Here is a 19,555-nt window from a genome sequence, read left to right on the forward strand (position 1 = left end):
CAGTGTCACTGGCCCTCATATGTGGGATCTGAACCGGGGCCCTCTGGCATCCCAAGCCAGCTTTTAACCATCGCACCACTCGGCCGGCCCCCAATAAAGTTTAAAAAAAAATAAAATAAAATAAAAATTTATAAATTAATACAAATTTAGAAAATACAAAATGTCCCTGCCATTTGTATATTGAAAAAATTTGCTTTTCAACAGATCTTTGATTAAAGAGAAATTCAGAATAAAATGTCTACCTGAAAAATAAAAGAAAATCATTGTCTATTAAAACTTATGGGATACAGTTAAAATAGTCCTTGGAAGAAAATTTATAACTCTAAGTATGCTTAATAAATAATACAATAAAAATACATCAATTAAATATTCAACATGGAAAATTTAAGAACAATAAAATTTACTGTGCAAAAGAAAAGAATTTATAAGAATTGACAGAAGATACCTGAAAAACAGAAAAACTATAGAAATAATAAATATCAAATGTTTTTGAAAATAAATGAAAAAATAGTAACAGTGTAGTAACAATACTGTTACAATGTAAAAAATTTCAAAATTTTGAAGGAAATTATTTTGCTTAGAATTCTATATCCAAAAAATTAAACGTAAGGACAGAAGGAAGTTTTTAACATGCAAGCTGTTGAATATTTTCTTCCAATACTCCGCTTCGCCTAGGAAGCTCCTGTAGGGCCCAGTGTATATGAGAGGAAACCAAGAAAAAGAGACATGGGACACTGGAAACAGGAGATGGAACACAAGAAAATAGGCAAAGAAAATTGCCAGGATCTTGATAAAGAGAAAGAACCACAGGATAAGAACTTACACAAAGCATAGGAGACAATTAGCACAGATTGGAACATGTACCTCAAATGACGCATGTGTTGAGTCTATCACAACCAAGAATCCTTTCACCTTTGTCTTGTATTGTCAGCCAGATAGTGCTCGAATGAGCCTGGCCAAGGTTCTTAGTTCTTTTTGGCTTTTGCTAGTGCTGACAAAATTCTGCTCTCCCGTCCCTGCCCAGCTTGCCTGGAATAGCTGACACCATCTGGCTCTACCTGTAGCAACGTTCAGGTGTGACCGACTCCTGAGAGATGGAATTTGGCCACAGCAAGCTGAGAAGCATAAAATGGCAGCACAACTCACCGCATGTTTTCCTCCCCACTGGTTCGACTTTGACCCCACCAGATTCCTCCATGTAGAAAACTCTCTGCTTCCCGTGAATCACTGCAGGCTTGCCTCCTGACATCTTCAGAATGGTTCTTAAACCCCCAAGAAAAGCTGAAGCCAGTGTGTAAACCAGAGACTCTGTTCAGCTTATCTTCTAGGTACCTTCAATTCTCAACAATGCTGCCTTTTTCTTACACAGCTAGTCTTGTGCTTGCTACTCGGTTTTCATATTAATCATATTTCTCACTGATTAAGAAATGTAAATAGTTGTTGATAAAATAATAAAACAGTTGAGAAGTAAATCAAAATTAGAATACATTTTGATCTAAAAAGCCATCTTTAATGGGCAAAACTACAAGCATCCCATTAATGTTCCACACTAACATGACTATTATTTAATAATGTTAGAGCTACTATCCAATGTAGACAAAAGAAAGGAATAAAAATATTAAAAAAGTGGCAAAGAGGAGGTAAATTTAACACTATGTTAGGTGATTACAATATTTTAGGTGATATGCCTGGTTTCCAGGAGAATCAACTGAATGATAATTACAATCAATGAAATAACTCAGTCATGTGTTTTTTGTAGGAAATCCAAAGCTTTCATATTCTGACATAGAAATGTTCCAAAGCTGTTGTCCAGTGGAAAAAAAAATCAATAAATAAAATGCAGAATATTGTATATAAGATGCTACTCTTTTATAATAGTGTATATCGTGGTGTGTATGTGTGAAATAATTTGTATTTGCTTGATATGTAAAATAAACACTTGAAGTACAAATGAGAAACTAATAAAATAAAACACACTGAGTTACCCTTTCAAGGTACAGAGGATTTAAACCCCTAATTTTTATAAACCCGAATACCCTAGATTTATAATTTTCTAACCTGTTTAAAATTTTCCGAGAGTGTTTTAAAGTAAGAGTTGAATCCATTGGTTTTTAAAAGGAAGTCAAGGACATCTATAGCAAACACATTTAACAAAAATTTTAGAAAAGCAATCAATAGCTTAAAAATACATGGATCTGGTAAAAAAGAATTCAGCTTGAGATATGAGGCCCTTATATATCTGCAAAAAGGTAGCACTTCTCTTTCATAGATATATATGTAAATAGGCCCTTTTGGCAACTTTTCTCAGTAGGCTTAAGATTTCCCACTCTTGTGGTTTCCTTGCTCCTTTCTCATAATTCATGGCCTCATCTAGTAGCACCTAATTCCTCAGTCTTTTGCATTCATTCCCTTTCCAGCTTAAAGACCCACTCAATTTAAGGCCTCTTTCCTTCCCTCTCTACAGTTGAACGCATCTGTTTGCTCTATCTCCACTATCTCTCCAAAGCAACACACTGCCTGGAATTAAAGACCTCACCTCTCCCTGATCCCTTGTTCATACTCAGCCCAACTGAACAACTTATTGTACCATGAATTAAACCAGTACTTTTGCCCCAGCTCTGATATTCTCGGCAATGCCCCCCCACCCGTTTTCCCCCAAATTTCTTCCAGACCCCATCACAAGCACCCTTCAATTAATACCCAGTTACCTACCTCTTCACTGACAGTTTTCTAATCCTATCCTACCCCTTTTGAGATAAGCTCTCTCCTTCCTTAAACATTTCTCCTCTCAATACTTTCAAAAATAACAAACTTGGCACCCTTTAGGAGACAGTGCAGGCACTTTTTAGTTTTGTGGAAGAGGCTGAAGCTGAGTGACTGACAGGAAAGATTGAGAGACAAAACAGTACACTATGAAAGCAGGTGTTGTCTTGTGAGAGACCTGAGAGAGGCTTTCTTCTTACTAGTAAGAAATTCTGACATAATGTCTATCATATTTAGACTGAATTCCGCTTGAGCTTGACTTTTGTCCACTAACATACTCTTTATGCCTTTCTTCTTCCCAGGATGTGACAGCCCCTCACAAGCCTGTTTCTCTCCATCCTTTATATCAGACTAAACTCTATCCTCCTGCTAAGTCCCTGCTGCATCCACAGACCCTCTCACAGACCGACTGTCTTACCCCTGGACCCTTCACTCATTTGTCCTCCTTCTCACTGACTGATGAACAGGAGAATTCTCACACCCTGTTTAGTCACAACGCGTATAATAAGGTGAGAATTCCCTGCTGAAGTGGGAATTATTCTGTGCTATGAATTATTCTTTATGCTTAATTTTTAAAACGTAAATGTGGAGGAGACATATATTAAGAATATTTCACTATCTTAAGAATATTAAATATTTGTGTTAAGGCACATGACTTTACAAAAATAATAATTAACCTTGAGAAATTATTTACGTATTTATTTTTCCTTTCAGAGTCATTCTCTGATTTGCACTCCTCATTGTTTCATGTTCTAGTCCAAGGGTGGAAATCCCAAGAAATTTCTTAAAATCTTACAAGATGCCATTATTAATTTACCTTCTAGTCTTAATGTTCTTAAAAAAGCTTCTTTAAATTACACCTTGAGGAGGGTGCTCTTATAACTGCAGTCAATAGGAAAAGAAATACTTAGAATTTTGGAAAATATCTGTAAAATACTATTAACATTTTATTTTAAAATGTGTCCATATGCCTCATAATATACAGTGATGGGATATATAAAAATAATGTGTTCAGTACCAAAAATATGCATATATGATAAATAAAAAAAGCAAAAATATTTATAGTTGGCTTTGGAACGCAGTCATAAATGTTCGGTTAGGAGCAAGTAGTCAGTACCACACAAGGCTTCCATATAAGTGCCCTTTCCTCTTCTGGACATCACAATAAGGACATCCTGTCTAGTGCAGACTCTTAGACCCTGAAAATTTCCTAAAAGAATTGACTTATCAAAATCAACCCGCAATTAAATCTTTCATAAAAAAAAACAACTTCAAAATCTTGTTTAGAAGCATTTATTTTGCAAATTGTCTATGTCTTCATGGATATACTTGAAAATCAATCAAGGCCATATGTTCCAGGATATAGTTGCACAACATTCCTTTGGCCTTGAAACATTTTTTTGAAAAAATGTTCATAAGCCCAGTCTAACCACCAACAATTATCTAAAAAGTAAACACAATAATATGAGGAAAAATTTGCTATTTATATTTAATAGCATCTATCACAACTGAATGATCAACCCTGAATTAAACTTTTAAAATAGCCATTTTCTGCAAACAAAATGTTTTTGGACAAAGTTCAGGATGACATTTTTATGGCCCTTGTTTGTTTCCTACTCTTGGTCTAGAAAAAGTATTTCAGGGAAAGTATATTATTTTTAATGATTTGATATTATTTGAAATTCTTCCTGATTTAATGATTGTCAACATTTATGAAACACATCTAGCTATTAAAGTTAATAATTCTGATAATAACATACCATTTTCTTATAAATTGTCATTTATGATTAATTATAATTGTATTTTTATAGGTAATGATTGCATTAAATGCCTCATTCTTTTCATATTTTGGTGGTGTTTTCTGGAACTATTCAGCAAGGATAAAGTCAGTATTTTATCTATATTTTAGCCTGTATTTGATCAGACTGTGAAAAACAATATATAAAAGCCATTTGAGGTTGGACAATTATTTTCAGTCTACACAATCTTCATAATAGATTTTTGTCTTTCAGAGTCTGAGATTTATTGATATTGAATGAAGAAACATTCACATCTGAAATAGTAATGCAAGACAGTATTTCTAGATGGAAGATTGAATTTCTTAGCCTTATGTACTTCAATTGTTTCTATTAAAATGTATAGATTACCTAATTTGATAACTATGTTCACAAACCTTGTGTTATAAACATTGGACCAATAGCATATTATGTTATCAAGGTTTATCTTTTTTACTTGAAATAGCTTCTTGCCTGGCATTGTAAAACATAATCTGCCATCTAAATGAACATCTCTCTAATACCCTAATGTTACCCAGGCCTGCTTTTACAGCTGTACCTGTTAGGCTCATCTGCAAACACAAATCTTCTCACTATTCCCTCAGGAGAGCCACACTGAACTTGACTTAACTATTGATATAATTGATGATTCCTCATCAACTGGGGCCACAGAAGGTGTTGAACAGATTTTATTCTCCTGTTGAATCTGTAGTGTGCACTCCTCTCTTCTAAACCTTCATCAGACTCTGAGGGTCCTAAATCCTTACCCTAACCCTTACCCTCTTCTCTTACTGTCAAGACAGAACTCTGTCATAAGATGTCATATCATATATGATGATTCTCAGATACTTACTTTCCTTTTCATCTTAGAATTAACCAGTATATCCTTTCTTTACCCTAGTCTCATAAGAGGAGTCATTACTCTTTAATCCTTAAAAGTAATATAGCCCAGTGGATAAGAGCATGATGTCTGTGGTCAGTTTGTCTGAGTTCAGTTTTTGACCTCATTCCTTTCAGATGGTGATATTGGGTAAGTCATTTAACCTCCGCATACCTCTATTTATTGATCTACAAAATGAAGATGATAATAGTATCTACCTTATTAGAATATTATGAAATTAATATGTGCTAATAGGTGCAAAGCACTTTGAATAATGCCTGAAAGATAACAAGAACCACATAGAAGTTAGGTCTTATTACTATAGCAATAAGGCTTCCTGGAGAGTCACTCCCATCACTTTCTTGAATCTTCAGTTGGTATTTTCTCATTGGACAACTCCTTTTTGTGTGCAGAAACCTCAAAAAAGAAAACAAAAGGAAATATTGCCCCATCCTTTTCCTTGATGATGCTGCAAACCTAGTAATTTCAAGTCTTTTGCTCAAAGTGATCAATAGCCATTATCTCCTTTTCCTTTCTATACACTCTTTAACCCATTCTTGAAAGTCTTCTTTCTCTTACCTGAACCACTCTACAAAAATTGCTGTCTCAAGGGTAAACTGCTTGTCAGCAAGCTCAGCTGAATTTCCTCAGTCCTCTATCTCTTTTATCCCTAGTAGCAGTTGGCATGGTTGATCATAAACACTTGAATCTCTTCGCTCTGCTTTTGGGATAATATGTGCATTCCAGACTCCCTGACTGCGCCTTTGTTTTCTTTGTGGACATGTTTCCTCATCTACCTCTTCTCTCTACATGCCTCAATTCAGTTATTCACCCGCTCACTGGCTTCGGTGATCACCATTTGTACTCATAATTCTCAGATCCCCATTTCCAATTCTTCTCTGAGATCCAGTTTTATAGCTTCACCTGCTTGCTTGTCAGTTCTCCTAGGATGTGATGTTGTCACCTCAAATGCATCATTCATTTCGCTTCAAACTAGTTCTGTTCTGGTTTCTCTACTTCTGTCATCAGCGCCACAATTCTCAGTCTCCTAACTCAAAACCTGATATATCTATTATACTTTTTCTGCTTTGTCCTTGCAGCAAGTCCTTCACCAGCTTGAATCGACTCTTGTTCTGTTATGTCTGTCATGTTTTATTCTCTCACTACTTTTTATGATCATTTTACTTTACTTAAACCGATCTAGTTATTTCCCTGCAGGCATGCCTTAGGGATTTCTCACTGTTCAGCCTGCTCATGCATTCTCCCCATATAAAGTAACTTCATGCTTTTTCTTCTTACTATGCAAACCATTCTCATACTTTATGACATAGTCAAATTATCCCTCCTCTTGAAGGTTCCCATGCATCAAAAGTCAAAGTGGTATTTTCCTCCTTTCAATTTTTATAATCCTTGCCTGTGCCAAGGTATTTCATGCATATTATATAGGCTGTCTCATGTTTAGCTGTGATTGTCTTAGTGTCCACCTAGGATGTGATATGCTTAATATGGTATTTTTCACATTATAGACATAGCAATAAATATGTGTTAATGATCATCAAACCCTAAAATGACCCAAGCTTCTTCAGTAAAAGCCCAAGATGCTTGAATATTTACGATTATTTCTATTTTAAGCAGAAACTAAATCTGAGCCGATTTGTGGGTTTATCTGTACATTTGGTACAATTTCAGTCAATTGAGAATCTCCCTCTTTGGAAGGCTGCATCCAATTTCCATGAACTTATGGAGTGCTTTGCATGAGAGCATAGGTGGGGTGGGAATGTGAAGACAGGAGAATCTGATCTTTTTTTGCTGTATGTGGATTCTGGTAACCTCTGGGGTGCCCTCAGAACTGTCTGGTATATAACCATCAACCGTATGATGCATTGCTGCATCCTTCTTTCTTCACCTGCATGGCATGTCCTTGTTGGCTCTAGGTTAACTACATCTGAGCCCCTATAGCACACATGAGAAAACATTATTACTTGCATACTGGGGGCAGGTAAACTTTGTGAGGCTGTCTCAGAACCACCAGCTTGGATACCCTACCTATTCTTCTCTACTCTGCTGTCCCTACCATAGGGAGCCCCACATGAGTTCATTTGTGGATTTGCCTACCCGCTACATTTATTTGTGACCCCCAAATCAGTACTCGCTACACTTTTATGGTCATTTGTGGGCATGTGAAGAACAGTGAAAAATTTGAATGGTCTGTGCACAGGGTCCCAGTTGAGGTTGAGCAAGGTGATTCTCTGCTTTCTTGTTTCAGCGCTAATGCTATAAACAAGTGTCCTTTTCACGGTCTGTCTAGTACTATGTGTTTTGAAATTTTGTGCTTGTTGGTGATATGATGTTTAAAATATTGACTAAGCATAGTACTGAAGTGCTGTCTAGTATTTTCTAAGTGCAAGAAAGCTGTGATGTAACTTACAGAGGAAATATGCATGTCTGGTAAACTTTACGCATGAGTTATGGTGTTATTGGCTATGAGTTCAGTGTGGATGAGTCAACAATATATATAAAATAAGGTGTCTTTAAAAGAAACACATGAAACAAAGTTATATATGATTGATTGGTGAAAATGTGATCAGACTTGTAGGAACATAATCGGTATTTCCTCTTGGAGAATTAAATCAGTATTTTCTAATTCTGTGTTTGCAGTGACTTTGTAGACCATAACTACTGTGAATAATAACCATTGCATCTTTGTTTGGGATTCTCTGGGAAGAGGATTCATACATTAGTAGTTAATTTGGGATGTGGTTCCAGGAAATACCAGTTAGGGGAGTGGGAAACAGGAATAAAGAAAAGACATCTAATACAGGGTGTGTTATTAATCAAATTAACAATTGTGGGTAACTAGAGCTTGAGTTTCCTGGGGAATTTTGAGAGCCAATGTGAAACACAACAGATCAGAGTTAAGCAATCTGAAGTGGAGGGGGAATCCTGCTGGTCTTTAGTTAATGGCTGTGCTTGGGGGAGGGGAGCATTAATCCTCAGAAAGAACCCTCAGGCAAAAAGAAGCAGAGATAAGCATCTAGAAGTTCAGAGGCTGGTACTACAATGTCAAGACCTAAGATGACATAGTGGGTCAATGATTTATATTATATATATATTCACAAATCTTATGTTTATGATCTGAATTTGAAGTCCAGGACCCTGCAAATCAAAACTTTAACTATCAAAACAGAAGAGAATTTTCTCTATTTTTGATATATTTTATATACACACACATAAATAGGTAGATAGATATAGATAGATATTTTGATATGTATTGGGCTGTTTATAACTGCTGAAGCAATAAAAGGTACAAAGGAAATATGTGCTAAGTGTGTGGGAATTAAGATCTTAAATTTGTATCTCATCCATAGTCATTTTGCCAAATTCCCCTCCATTTTGCAATGCATTTAAAAATGTTTGTCTTCAAACCGAATAAAGTACCATGCACAGCACATCTGTTTATGTTTTGTCCACCCTCTGTGTCTGAGAAGTCAGTTCACTTAGAGAGTTTACTCTTCCTAAATAGTAAGGAGTACATGGCCATGGGAGTCTCAGCCACTTTCTTGGCCCTCTGCTGAGAAAACTAACATGTATGTAATGCATAAATGTAGAAGTTTATCGCACTTCATAACTTTTATTCTTTTCTCCCTCCTCTGTCTCATTTCTCCTATTTTCTACTCTCGTAATCTTTGAGGTACCTCTGTCTTTTTGAGTCAACCCAAATTCCACTTCTTTTGGCCTGCTTTCTCATTCCAGGTTTAGTGCTCAACTCTGTGAACTCTTTTTTCTTATCCCAACTACATTTTCCTCCTTTTATTTAGCATAACTACAGGGCATGTAGACAAGAAGTTACCTCTTATCCTTGTCTCTCCCGAGTCTTTACTCTGCCAATTTGCACCAGCAACAAACAAGAAAACACATGGCCAGGCCATAAATAGAACTGGGGGACAGGGGAGAGTGACAACAAAGCCTTCACAGTCTGGATGACTTTTCTGATCGGTTGGCAGGAGAAAGGCTGGGATTTCTTCCTCTGAAAGGCTCTATTTGTAGTGAAAGCTTGAGAGGTTTTTTACAAGTAAGAATACAATCTTTATAGACTGAGAGCTCTGAAGCCTCAGGAGAAAATTCAAAGCCATTCTGAGAATATCTTCCCTTTCAGTTTTCAAAAATTGTAGTTTTGGGGGTCTTGTTTGTGACTGTGCAGCCATTTTACTTCACTGCTCCCACTATAGCTTTCCCTTTAGAGCAGGAGAGAGTTACTCATCTTCTACCTCTATTCTTCCTGCCCGGGATCCCTCCCAGCTCTGACAACTCCTAACCCCACTCCCACTTGCAGACCCCCAGGCTGCTATCTTTACTGCTGGAGGTCAGGTCAAGACTTTAAGGGTAAGACTCACAACAAAGGAAAACATCTTTTCATAAGTGAGACCACCGTGTACCCTGATCTGGCCTGGACAGGTTTTTCAACAGTATATCAATATGGGTTTTCCTATTTTTTAAATCTATTTTTAAAAATAGCTTTTTGGAAGTAAATATTTTATAGGTCTAACAATGTAGCATACCATTTCAGTCAATAAATATTTTTACAATTTTGTGATTTCAATGATTTTTAGTGCCCCTTCTCATTCAGAAGGGTCTTGGTTTGATCAGTAAGTATATCTATACTTACTTTACCTGTAGTGAAATGCAATTAAAGGTTCATCTGTAGACTGTTTATAGCAAGCCATCAGTTGGTGAATTAATTGTGTTGAATACATGAATTGTTCTATGCCTAGACTTGGAAAAGGAATCCAAACTCTTGCTTTAGTTTCTTCGACTGAAAGATAGTAATAAAAATGGAATCTCTATCATAGGATTGTAACCAGGATCAAGTGACACATGCAAGTAAAACATTTATGTTCTAACTTAAGCACCCAGTTTTATATATTTTTCAGCATGCTAGCTATTATTTGTAGAAATTTGGTGCTGGAGTGGAGAAATAGTCCATCAACATGACTAGTAGGGCATTACTCTCATTTAAATGCCTTTTTCCTTTATAACCTATTCATTCTTTTAATGCTTTTAATTTATTTACATATGTATTTTCTTTAATCCTGATTTCTCACTGTTTTGCTCCCCATAGTTAACTATACTAATGTAATTTTTTGTTTGTATTTTTTATTTCAAAAGTGTTATTATTTTGTGTACATATGCTTTATTTTACATAAATGCTATTGTGTCACATACTTCACTCTTTTACTGTGGGTTTCTTTTTCCTCATCTGTATGAGTAGGGTATTGAGTTTGGCTCCAAAACTTTTACTCTAGGGTCTAAGCTGGGCTGATGGCATCAAAATTATGTAAGAAGCTTTAGGAAGATGCTAATTTCTGAGACTCACTTCAAACTTCTAAACTCAGAACTTCCACTGAACTGGGTGATCTTAAAGTTTTACCTCATCGAAAATTCTATGTTTCCTCTATGATAACAAAATTTTCCTCTTTTGCTTCTTAAATTCTCTAATGATTCAGCAAAGAAATTAACTTTATTATGAAAAATAACTTTACAAAGAAAAACTGTTCATACTGACATGTTTATAAGTGCTTGATTATAACTGATTTTTTTTCTAATAAAACCTCTATTAAGTAAAAGGAAACAAACTGTTAAATAGCCTAGACATTAACTTAGGCCACAAGGGTTTTTTTTGTTTTTTTTGTTTTTTTTCTTGAAGAAGCTATAAAATGTTGCGTTCTCAATCAATATTGTCCCCATGTGCTTGTAATATTTACAATTGGGCTGAATGTTTATACATCCGGCATTTGTGTACTTATTGAATCAGAAAGTACATATTGTTTTTCCAGTGCACTACTTCAATTAGTAAGTCATTTCTTTTTGAAAAAATATCACAGTTGCCAACATGTACTTTCTTATGATTTACTTTTTAGAAATTAAAGTGCCTTTTTCTGAAGGCACTTTTAAAACATAATAATCCTTTATGTTAGAATTATGTTTTTGTTAAGAAAGAGGAAGCATTTTACTTGAAATGTATGTTATCTTTATGATACATTAACAGAATATTTACTGATGAGTTTTCATTAATCATTTCTCCAAGCGGCTGCTCTTGAGATGATAGATTAAGAATAAAGAGGAAATATAACTTGTCTGTGATTAAAGAAAGTGAGAGGAGAGTGAGCAAAATGGAGGTGTTTTCAGTCCAACTCCATCCATTATTTATCTTTTCTGTGTAAAGGATCACTCCACTTACAATAAGCCAAGGGTAAGACATCTATTAGGATAGTGAGGGGACTTACCTAGCAAAATGTATTATGAATGAGAAATACACAGTTTAGGGAATAGGGAATAGGAGAAATAGGAGGAAGAAACAGTTGTAATAGTCAACTCTTTGGGAGAGTTGGGCCCTGTTGTCTTTTGTTCTCATGTCATAGAGTATTAGGGGATTGGCACACAGACTTTGGAACCCCTGATGAGGTTTCATGGTGGTATGGTCCTGTGTAAATGAGGTAAAAAGACAGAAAAGAAAGAAACTTATACCTAGGGTGGGTAAGAGGGATGGTCTCTCCATAAACTGGCTTTAGCCTGCGCCCTAGGTCCTGAGCATTCTCTCTTTAAAACTTTTGGATGGTTCACCCTATAACTGTTGACTTTTCTCTTTTACCTTCTTTTTCTTCATTTTTTCTCCTACTTATTTATTTTCAAATTTAATCTATTTGTGAATTTCATATTTCTACAATTATTCAGAATCTTAAGTGGCATTATCACTGCATAGCTACTCAGAGAATTGACTCTGACAATCTACAGAAATACAATCAATGAACTAAAATATTCATATTATAGGTATATTTCCAACATGGGTTAAATTTTCTAGTCACTCCTTTTTTCCTGAGGATTCTTCTGATATTTTAACAGACATCAATCAGTAGAAGTTAAAGTAGGCTATAACTTAGTTGGAAAAATCTAACATAATTCTAAGCTTCACTTACTAGTTCAAAGGCTGAGGGGGCTTTGAAACAAAAATTTGTTTTTCTAATGTAAGCTATAAGTATTAAGATCTAAATGTGTGAAAAATATTTTACAAATATATTTCAAGAATACAGTGACACCCCTTTGAGATAAGCAGTTTACAGTTTATCATAGCTTCAAAATGAGAAATTGAGCACTAAGTTAAGTGATTTGGTTCGAAGTTTCAAAAACCTTATCTAACTAATAGCCTAATTCTCTACCAATGACAAAGAGCAGAACTTGTAACTTTTTTGTTCCAACATGACATCTAGGAACCTTGGAGTCTGGAAGGTGGCAAAGAATTATTTATTGACTTCACAAAGATGTATTAAGTATCCCTTATTTGCAAAGCACTGTGTCTGTGCTGACCATGCACTGGAAAGTGAGGTGATAGAAACATGAGGAGCCTTTGCCAGGCACTTATTCTCTATTGGGGAAAAACAAAACAAAACAGAAATTAAACAAATAAGCAAAAATTCATTACTTAATGATAACTGTGACAACTGCCATGCAGAAAACAATAGAGTAGATATGAGTTCATATAACAGAAGTCTTTATCTAGTCTGATGAATCAGGAAAGACTTAATGAAGAACTGATGTCTGAACTGAAGTCTGAAAAGAAGCAAAGATTAGGGACAGGCTAGGCATTCCAGCTAGAGGGAACAGTATTGGGGAAGGTTTCCATCAGGAAAGAAAAAAGAACAGAGCCAGCTTGATAAAATGAAAAGAGGCCGGAGGATTGAAGAAGCAACTGAAGTCAGTAAGTTTAGTTTGAAGTTAGCAAGAAGTAAGATTGTTGGACAACTTCTACATCCCTGGAAATAATGGGTTATCTGAATTGATGAGAATAAAGCAGGGAGTGAATTGAGGGGTCACTGAAATTTTGAAAGAAAGAAATTAATATTTAGAAAAAGGAGGAAACATGCCACTTAACTTTACAGATAGTATTTTACTTAAATTTCAAAACAAACACAAAGTAAGTTTTATCCCCTTTATTTTACATATGAAGACTCAGAAAGTGTAAATGGTTTGTACAAGATTGCACAAAACTAACTTAAAAGCTGGTACTTCACTGATTTTCCTTAAGATACTCCTCTCACCACAAAATATATATCCATGAAATAGCATTACCACGTTTACCACCACCACCACCCTGGGATTATAGGTTTTTATCTGTCGAACAACAGGCCCATCTACCTCAAGACTAGAACTCACCACTGAGGCCAGCTGACTTCCTTAGGTCTACAGATGAGGAAGCTGAAGACTAAAGATGCTAAGTGACACATTCAAGGACATGGTGTGAGTAATTGCAGAACCTGGGTTTCTCATGAGCCACACTATGCTTTTCCCATTCTAGCCCCAGGCTCCAACCTTCTTTTGGCAGCCACAGTTCCAAAATGTTAATGGCTAAGAGAACCACTATATATTTAATACTCTGAAAAAACTTGTGGAGGCAGCCACATGCACTGAAAAAAAGTCATCTTGAGTTTTGAAGGAAGAACCTCCTTTTATCCTCATTAATAATGTCTGTTGGTGTTCTGTCTACATAATCAGAAATCTTTCTGTGTGAAGAAACCAAGGTAATTTATTTTCTATCATCACAGAGATAAACTGCCTTCCTTGCTCTCAATTTTAAAACTTTCTGACAACTTTTGGAGTTATTGGGAATTGGATAACTATTAAGATGCTGTAGAATAGAAAACCTTTGAGGTGAGTGGAATAGGAGAAAAAGCTTTATAAACTCAAAATTCGTTTTTAACTTTTAGAGATTTTTCAGAAAACTGGAATATGGGCGCTGTTTACCTATGCCCAATTGTTTTCAAATTGAATGAATTTGTTCATATGTGCATAAAGGACATTCCATTCAAAATGGCTAAATGCAAATTAATTGATCTTTTAACATTAAAAAATGAATGCCAGTGAGCAGGTATCTTAAGAGAAACAGTTCTGAGAAATGAAGTTATCAATCACATTTAGTTAGGTTCACCACTAGAGGGCAAAAAGAACATTTCAACCCAATAGATGCCTTGACAGGCTGGCATTTCAAACCAGACATGTTTCAGGTTATCTAATTGCCAGTTATCATTCTTAAAATGTACTTAATTTAATCACAAACAGTTGACTTTTAAATTTCTTCCAGGAAACTGAGAACAATCAATTTCTTTCTTTCTTTTTTTTTTTTTTTAAGATTTTTATTGGGGAATTGGGGGGATGGGAACAGTGCTGGGGAATTGGGGAAAGGGGAACAGACAAGTTGCCATCGTCTTGTTCTTCAATCTAGTTGTGGAGGATGTTGCTTCACTGGCCAAAGTTGGCACCATCATTGCGCTCTTCTCTGGTGAGGCAGATCAGTCGCCGGCTTCTGGACGGCCGCTCACTGCGGCTGGCCGCCGCTCACGCTGGCTGCTGGCCACACACGGTAGCCCATGGCAACCCACTGCCACAGGGACTGCAACCCACGCCGTTGCCGGCGACCCATGGCAGCCCAGCTCCAGGTTGAGCTGTTGTTCAGCATCTTAGCTGTGGAGGGCAGTGTCACTGGCCCTCATATGTGGGATCCGAACCGGGGCCCTCTGGCATCCCAAGCGAGTTCTTAACCATTGCGCCACTCGGCCGGCCCGAGAACAATCAATTTCTTATATATCTGTCCCTAAGCTCATTTGTTATCACCTAGCTGAAAATTTTTCACTGTAACGGTTTTATTTTTTAATTTTAAAAATATATACATATATATATATATATATTTTATTTTTCAGTTACAGTTGACATACAAGATTATATTAGTTTCAGGTGCACAACAGAGTAATTAGACATTTATATAACTTACAAAGGGACCCATCTGAAACCATATATAGTTATTACAATACTATAGACTATATTCTATATCCTATACTTTACATCCCATGACTTTTGTAACTACAAATTTGTACTTCTAAATCTCTTCCTGTTTTTCACCCAGCCCCCCCCAACCACCTTCCCATGTGCCAACCATCAAAATGTTCTCTGTATCTATGAGTTTGTTTCTGTTTTGTTTATTTTGTTTTTTAGATTCCACAATAAGTGAACTCATAATGGCATTTTACTTTCTCTGTCTGACTTACTTCACTGAGCACAGTACCCTTTAGGCCCATCCATGTTGTCGCAAATGGCAAGGTTTCATTCTTTTTTGTGGCTGAGTAATATTCCTTTGTATATATGTACCACCTCTTCTTTATTCATTCATCCATTGATGGACACTCAGATTGTCTTCATATCTTGGCTTGCAATAATGTTGCAGTGAAAATATGAATGCACATGTCTCTTTGAAGTAGTGTTTTGGGTTTTTGTGGATAAATGCCCAGGAGTGGGATTACTGGGTCCCTCTTGTTTAGCCTTATTTTTTTTTTAAGTATATTTTGTCTGGTATAAGTATTGCTACACCAGCTTTCTGTTTGTTTGTTTGTTTCTATTTTCATGAAATACCTTTTCCATCCCTTTCAATCTCTGTGTGACTTCCGATCTAAAGTGAGTCTGTTGTAGGCAGCATACGTAAGGGTCTTGTTTCTTTTATCCATTCAGCCACCCTATGTCTTTTGATTAATCCATTTACATTTAAGTTGATTGTTGATAGATATGTAGTTAAAGCAATTTTTTTTTTTAAGATTTTTTATTGGCGAATTGGGGGGATGGGAACAGTGCTGGGGAATTGGGGAAAGGGGAACAGACAAGTTGCTGTCGTTTTTGTTCTTCAATCTAGTTGTGGAGGATGTTGCTTCACTGGCCCAAGTTGGCACCATCATTGCGCTCTTCTCTGGTGAGGCAGATCAGTCGCCGGCTTCTGGACGGCCGCTCACTGCGGCTGCTGGCCGCTCACGCTGGCTGCTGGCCACACACGGTAGCCCATGGCAACCCACTGCCACAGGGACTGCAGCCCACGCCGTCGCCGGCGACTCAGGGCAGCCCAGCTCCAGGTTGAGCTGTTGTTCAGCATCTTAGCTGTGGAGGGCAGTGTCACTGGCCCTCATATGTGGGATCCGAACCGGGGCCCTCTGGCATCCCAAGCGAGTTCTTAACCATCGCGCCACTCGGCTGGCCCCTAAAGCAATTTTATTATTCATATTTTTGATCCTTTTTTTCTTTTTCTTAAGTCCCTTTAACATTTCTTGTAATACTGGCTTGGTGGTATTGAATTTCTTTAGCTTTTTCTTTTCTGGGAGCTCTTTATCTTTTCTTAAATTCTAAATGACAGAATAATTTTGGTTGGGTAAAATAATCTTGCTTGTAGGTCCTTGCTTTTCATCACTTTGAACATTTTGTGCCAGTCCCTTCAGGCCTGAAAAGTTTCTATGGAGAAATCAGCTGACAAATTTGTGGGAGCTCCCTTGTAGGTAACTAACTGCTTTTCTCTTGCTGCTTTTAAGATTCTCTCTTTGTCTTTAAGCTTTGGCATTTTAATTATGATGTGTCTTCCTGTGGGCCTCTTTGGATTCATCTTGTTTTGGACTCTCTGAACTTCCTGGCTTGTATGTCTGTTTCCTTCACCAGGTTAGGGAATTTTTCCATCATTATTTCTTCAAATAGGTTTTAAATCCCTCGCTTTTTCTCTTCTCCTTCTGGTACCCCTATGATGCAAATGTTTTGGATTTTTTTTTTTCTGTTCTGATTGGCTGTTTTATGATACCTTATATTCCAAATTGCTGATTTAATCCTCTGCTTCATCTAGTCTACTGTTGATTTCCTCTAATGTATTCCTTCTTTCAGTTATTATATTCTTTATATCTAACTGGTTATTTTGGGGGGGTTTTGTCTGTGTTTTTATGTTTGTTATCTCATTGTTGAAGTTCTCACTGAGATCACTGAGCATTCTTATAACCAGTGTTTTGAACTGTGCATCTGGTAGATTGCTTGTCTCTGTTTTGTTTAGTTCTTTTTCTGGAGCTTTGTTCTGTTCTTTTTTTTGGGACATGTTTGTCTCCCAATTTTGGCTGCCTCCCTGTGTTTATTTCTATATATTAGGTAGAGTTGCTATGCCTCCCGGTTTTAGTAGAGTGGCCCTGTGAAGTAGGTATCCTGTGGGGCCTAGTGGCCACCTGAGCTGGGTGGTCCAGGTGTGTCACTTGTGTGGATTGTGTGTGCCCTCCTGCTGCAGTTGAGCCTTGGTTGCTGTTTGCACATCACTGGCAGGGATGGACCTCAGACTGATTGGTTGTGAGGACTGGCCATGAGCACAGTGGAGGAGCTGTTGTGCAGGTGCTGACACTATAATGCAGGATTCACTTTAGCAGGGCTCTGGTGCCTGCTTAGTCTGCCCTCTGGGTGTGTCATCTGTGGAAATGGCCAGGTGGTACTCCCCCCACTGCCTGAAGCTGGACACTGGGCAAGCTGGCCCTGGTGCCTCCTGGGAGGGGCCCAACCACAGGGAGGAGCCAGTTCAGCTTTTACCTGTGCCCTGCCCAGGGCTACTTGGTATGAACCACAAAGTGATCCGCAGATGTCTTCCAACTGTGCTGGGCTTGGTGGTGCCTGGAGGAGGCTAAGTTTTGAACCAAGACCAGCGACCACTAGTGCTGGCTTGGGGCTGCTTAGCAAGGGATACAGGGCATGCCAAAAATGCTGCTTGTCTGGGGTTTGTGAACCTTTGAAAGAATTTAGGAAAGTCTACAGCATGAACCAAGAAGTTCGTTTATATGAAAAAGCCACTGGATGCAGATTGAGTGGGCCTGCAAATTGGGAGGGGTGGGGTCTCAGCGAATACCATGGTGGGGTGAATGGTGTTAGCCAGGTTGATGAAGACTCAGATATGGTGCCTGCCTGCACCTGTGGGCTGGGAAAGGGGAGGTATCAACAAACATTGGCTTCTGCCAGCACCTCTGTCTGGGAGAAAGCTGCCCCTCTAGCCCTCACCCTGAGGCCAGACAATTCAGTCCTCCCCATATGTCTGTGATGCCTTTCAACTTGCTGCCCCAGCCTTAGAGCTCAGAGCAAGTGAGTCTGTCAGTAAGTCCATGTGTGGGCCCTTTACAAGGATCGCCTGGGATTCTGCCATCCTCCGTCTCACCCAGTTACAATCTCTGCTGGTTTTCACACCATTAGTTGTGGGGACTTTTCTTCCTGGCAGTGGAATCCTGAACTGGGGAGCATGGTGTTGCGCTGGGACCTCTTACTCCTTAGGGGGAACTACCACAGCTGAGATATCCCCCCTGGTTTTAACTAGTACTTGCTGGTTTGGAACCAGCTTGTTTTATGTCTCTCCCCTACTACCAGTCTTGAGGTAGTTTCTTAGTTGTAGGACTTCTGTTTGGCTAGACTTCAGGAGATTCTTAATGATGGTTGTTCTGTAGTTCAGTTGTAATTTTGACGTGGTCATGAGAGGATGCGAGCACAGCATTTACCTACTCTGCCATCTTTCATTGCAACAGTTTTAATAAAATCATTTTAAAAATAAAGAATTTGCTAATTTGAAAGAGATGTGTGGTAGGAGGTAGGATGGAGGCAAAGCATATTTGGAGAAAGATAATTTTTAAAGCTCTTGTAAAATCACATGCCAGCCTCTCAGAATTTATTGACCACACTGGTGTTTCATAAGCATAGACAAAATAAATGGCCATCAGCTTGCACCTTGTGCAGATGGACACACCAGGGAAAATGAGCTCCTTGTATTTCACAGCACTCAGCTGCCACCTGCCCCTTCCCCATTGCATGGTATCATATATCAGTTTCTTTAGAAGCAGAGCTTGAGGCAGGGGTTCAGGCTTTTGTGATTTATTGAGGGTGTGCTCTTTGAAAAGCATCCTGTAAAGAAGGGAGTGAGTGAGTGAGTTCTAATTGGGAAAGACAAAAAGCAGCCTAATTCACAGGGAGAGGATTTTGTAGTATAAATTGCAAAGTTATCTTTCATTGAGGCAAAGGAACTGACCTTTGATAGGCCTTATCAGCCAATCATTGGCTGTGGGCCACAATGTGGAGAGAGGGGCAAGTAACTCAGTTTTAAGATGTTCATCTCAGATAAGGGCATTGGCTTGTGGAAGGAAGCAGTTGTGGGCCCTGAAATATAATGAAAATCCTGATGGCAGCATTTATCTTTGCAAAGTGAATCATATATATGTGTGTGTGTGTGTGTGTGTGTGTGTGTGTATGTATATATATATATATATATATATATATA

The 19,555-nt window shown here is 37.7% G+C and overlaps 1 protein-coding gene across 11 annotated transcripts in view; it reads left to right on the forward strand.

Annotated features, from left to right (window-relative positions):
• The window catches only part of MLIP (muscular LMNA interacting protein), a 256,749-nt gene that overhangs the window by 200,008 nt on the left and 37,186 nt on the right, over positions 1–19,555 (forward strand). For 10 of the 11 annotated variants that reach the window (XM_019668094.1, XM_019668097.1, XM_019668101.1 and 7 more), the window contains one exon: positions 3,066–3,272. The exons of the other annotated variant lie outside the window; for it this stretch is intronic. In XM_019668094.1, coding sequence (XP_019523639.1) covers positions 3,066–3,272 — 207 coding nt within the window. The remainder of the gene's footprint in view (positions 1–3,065; positions 3,273–19,555) is intronic. 11 annotated transcript variants of the gene reach the window in all.

Source organism: Hipposideros armiger, unplaced genomic scaffold (genome assembly GCF_001890085.2).
Source record: "Hipposideros armiger isolate ML-2016 unplaced genomic scaffold, ASM189008v1 scaffold_516, whole genome shotgun sequence".
Classification (NCBI taxonomy): domain Eukaryota; kingdom Metazoa; phylum Chordata; class Mammalia; order Chiroptera; family Hipposideridae; genus Hipposideros; species Hipposideros armiger.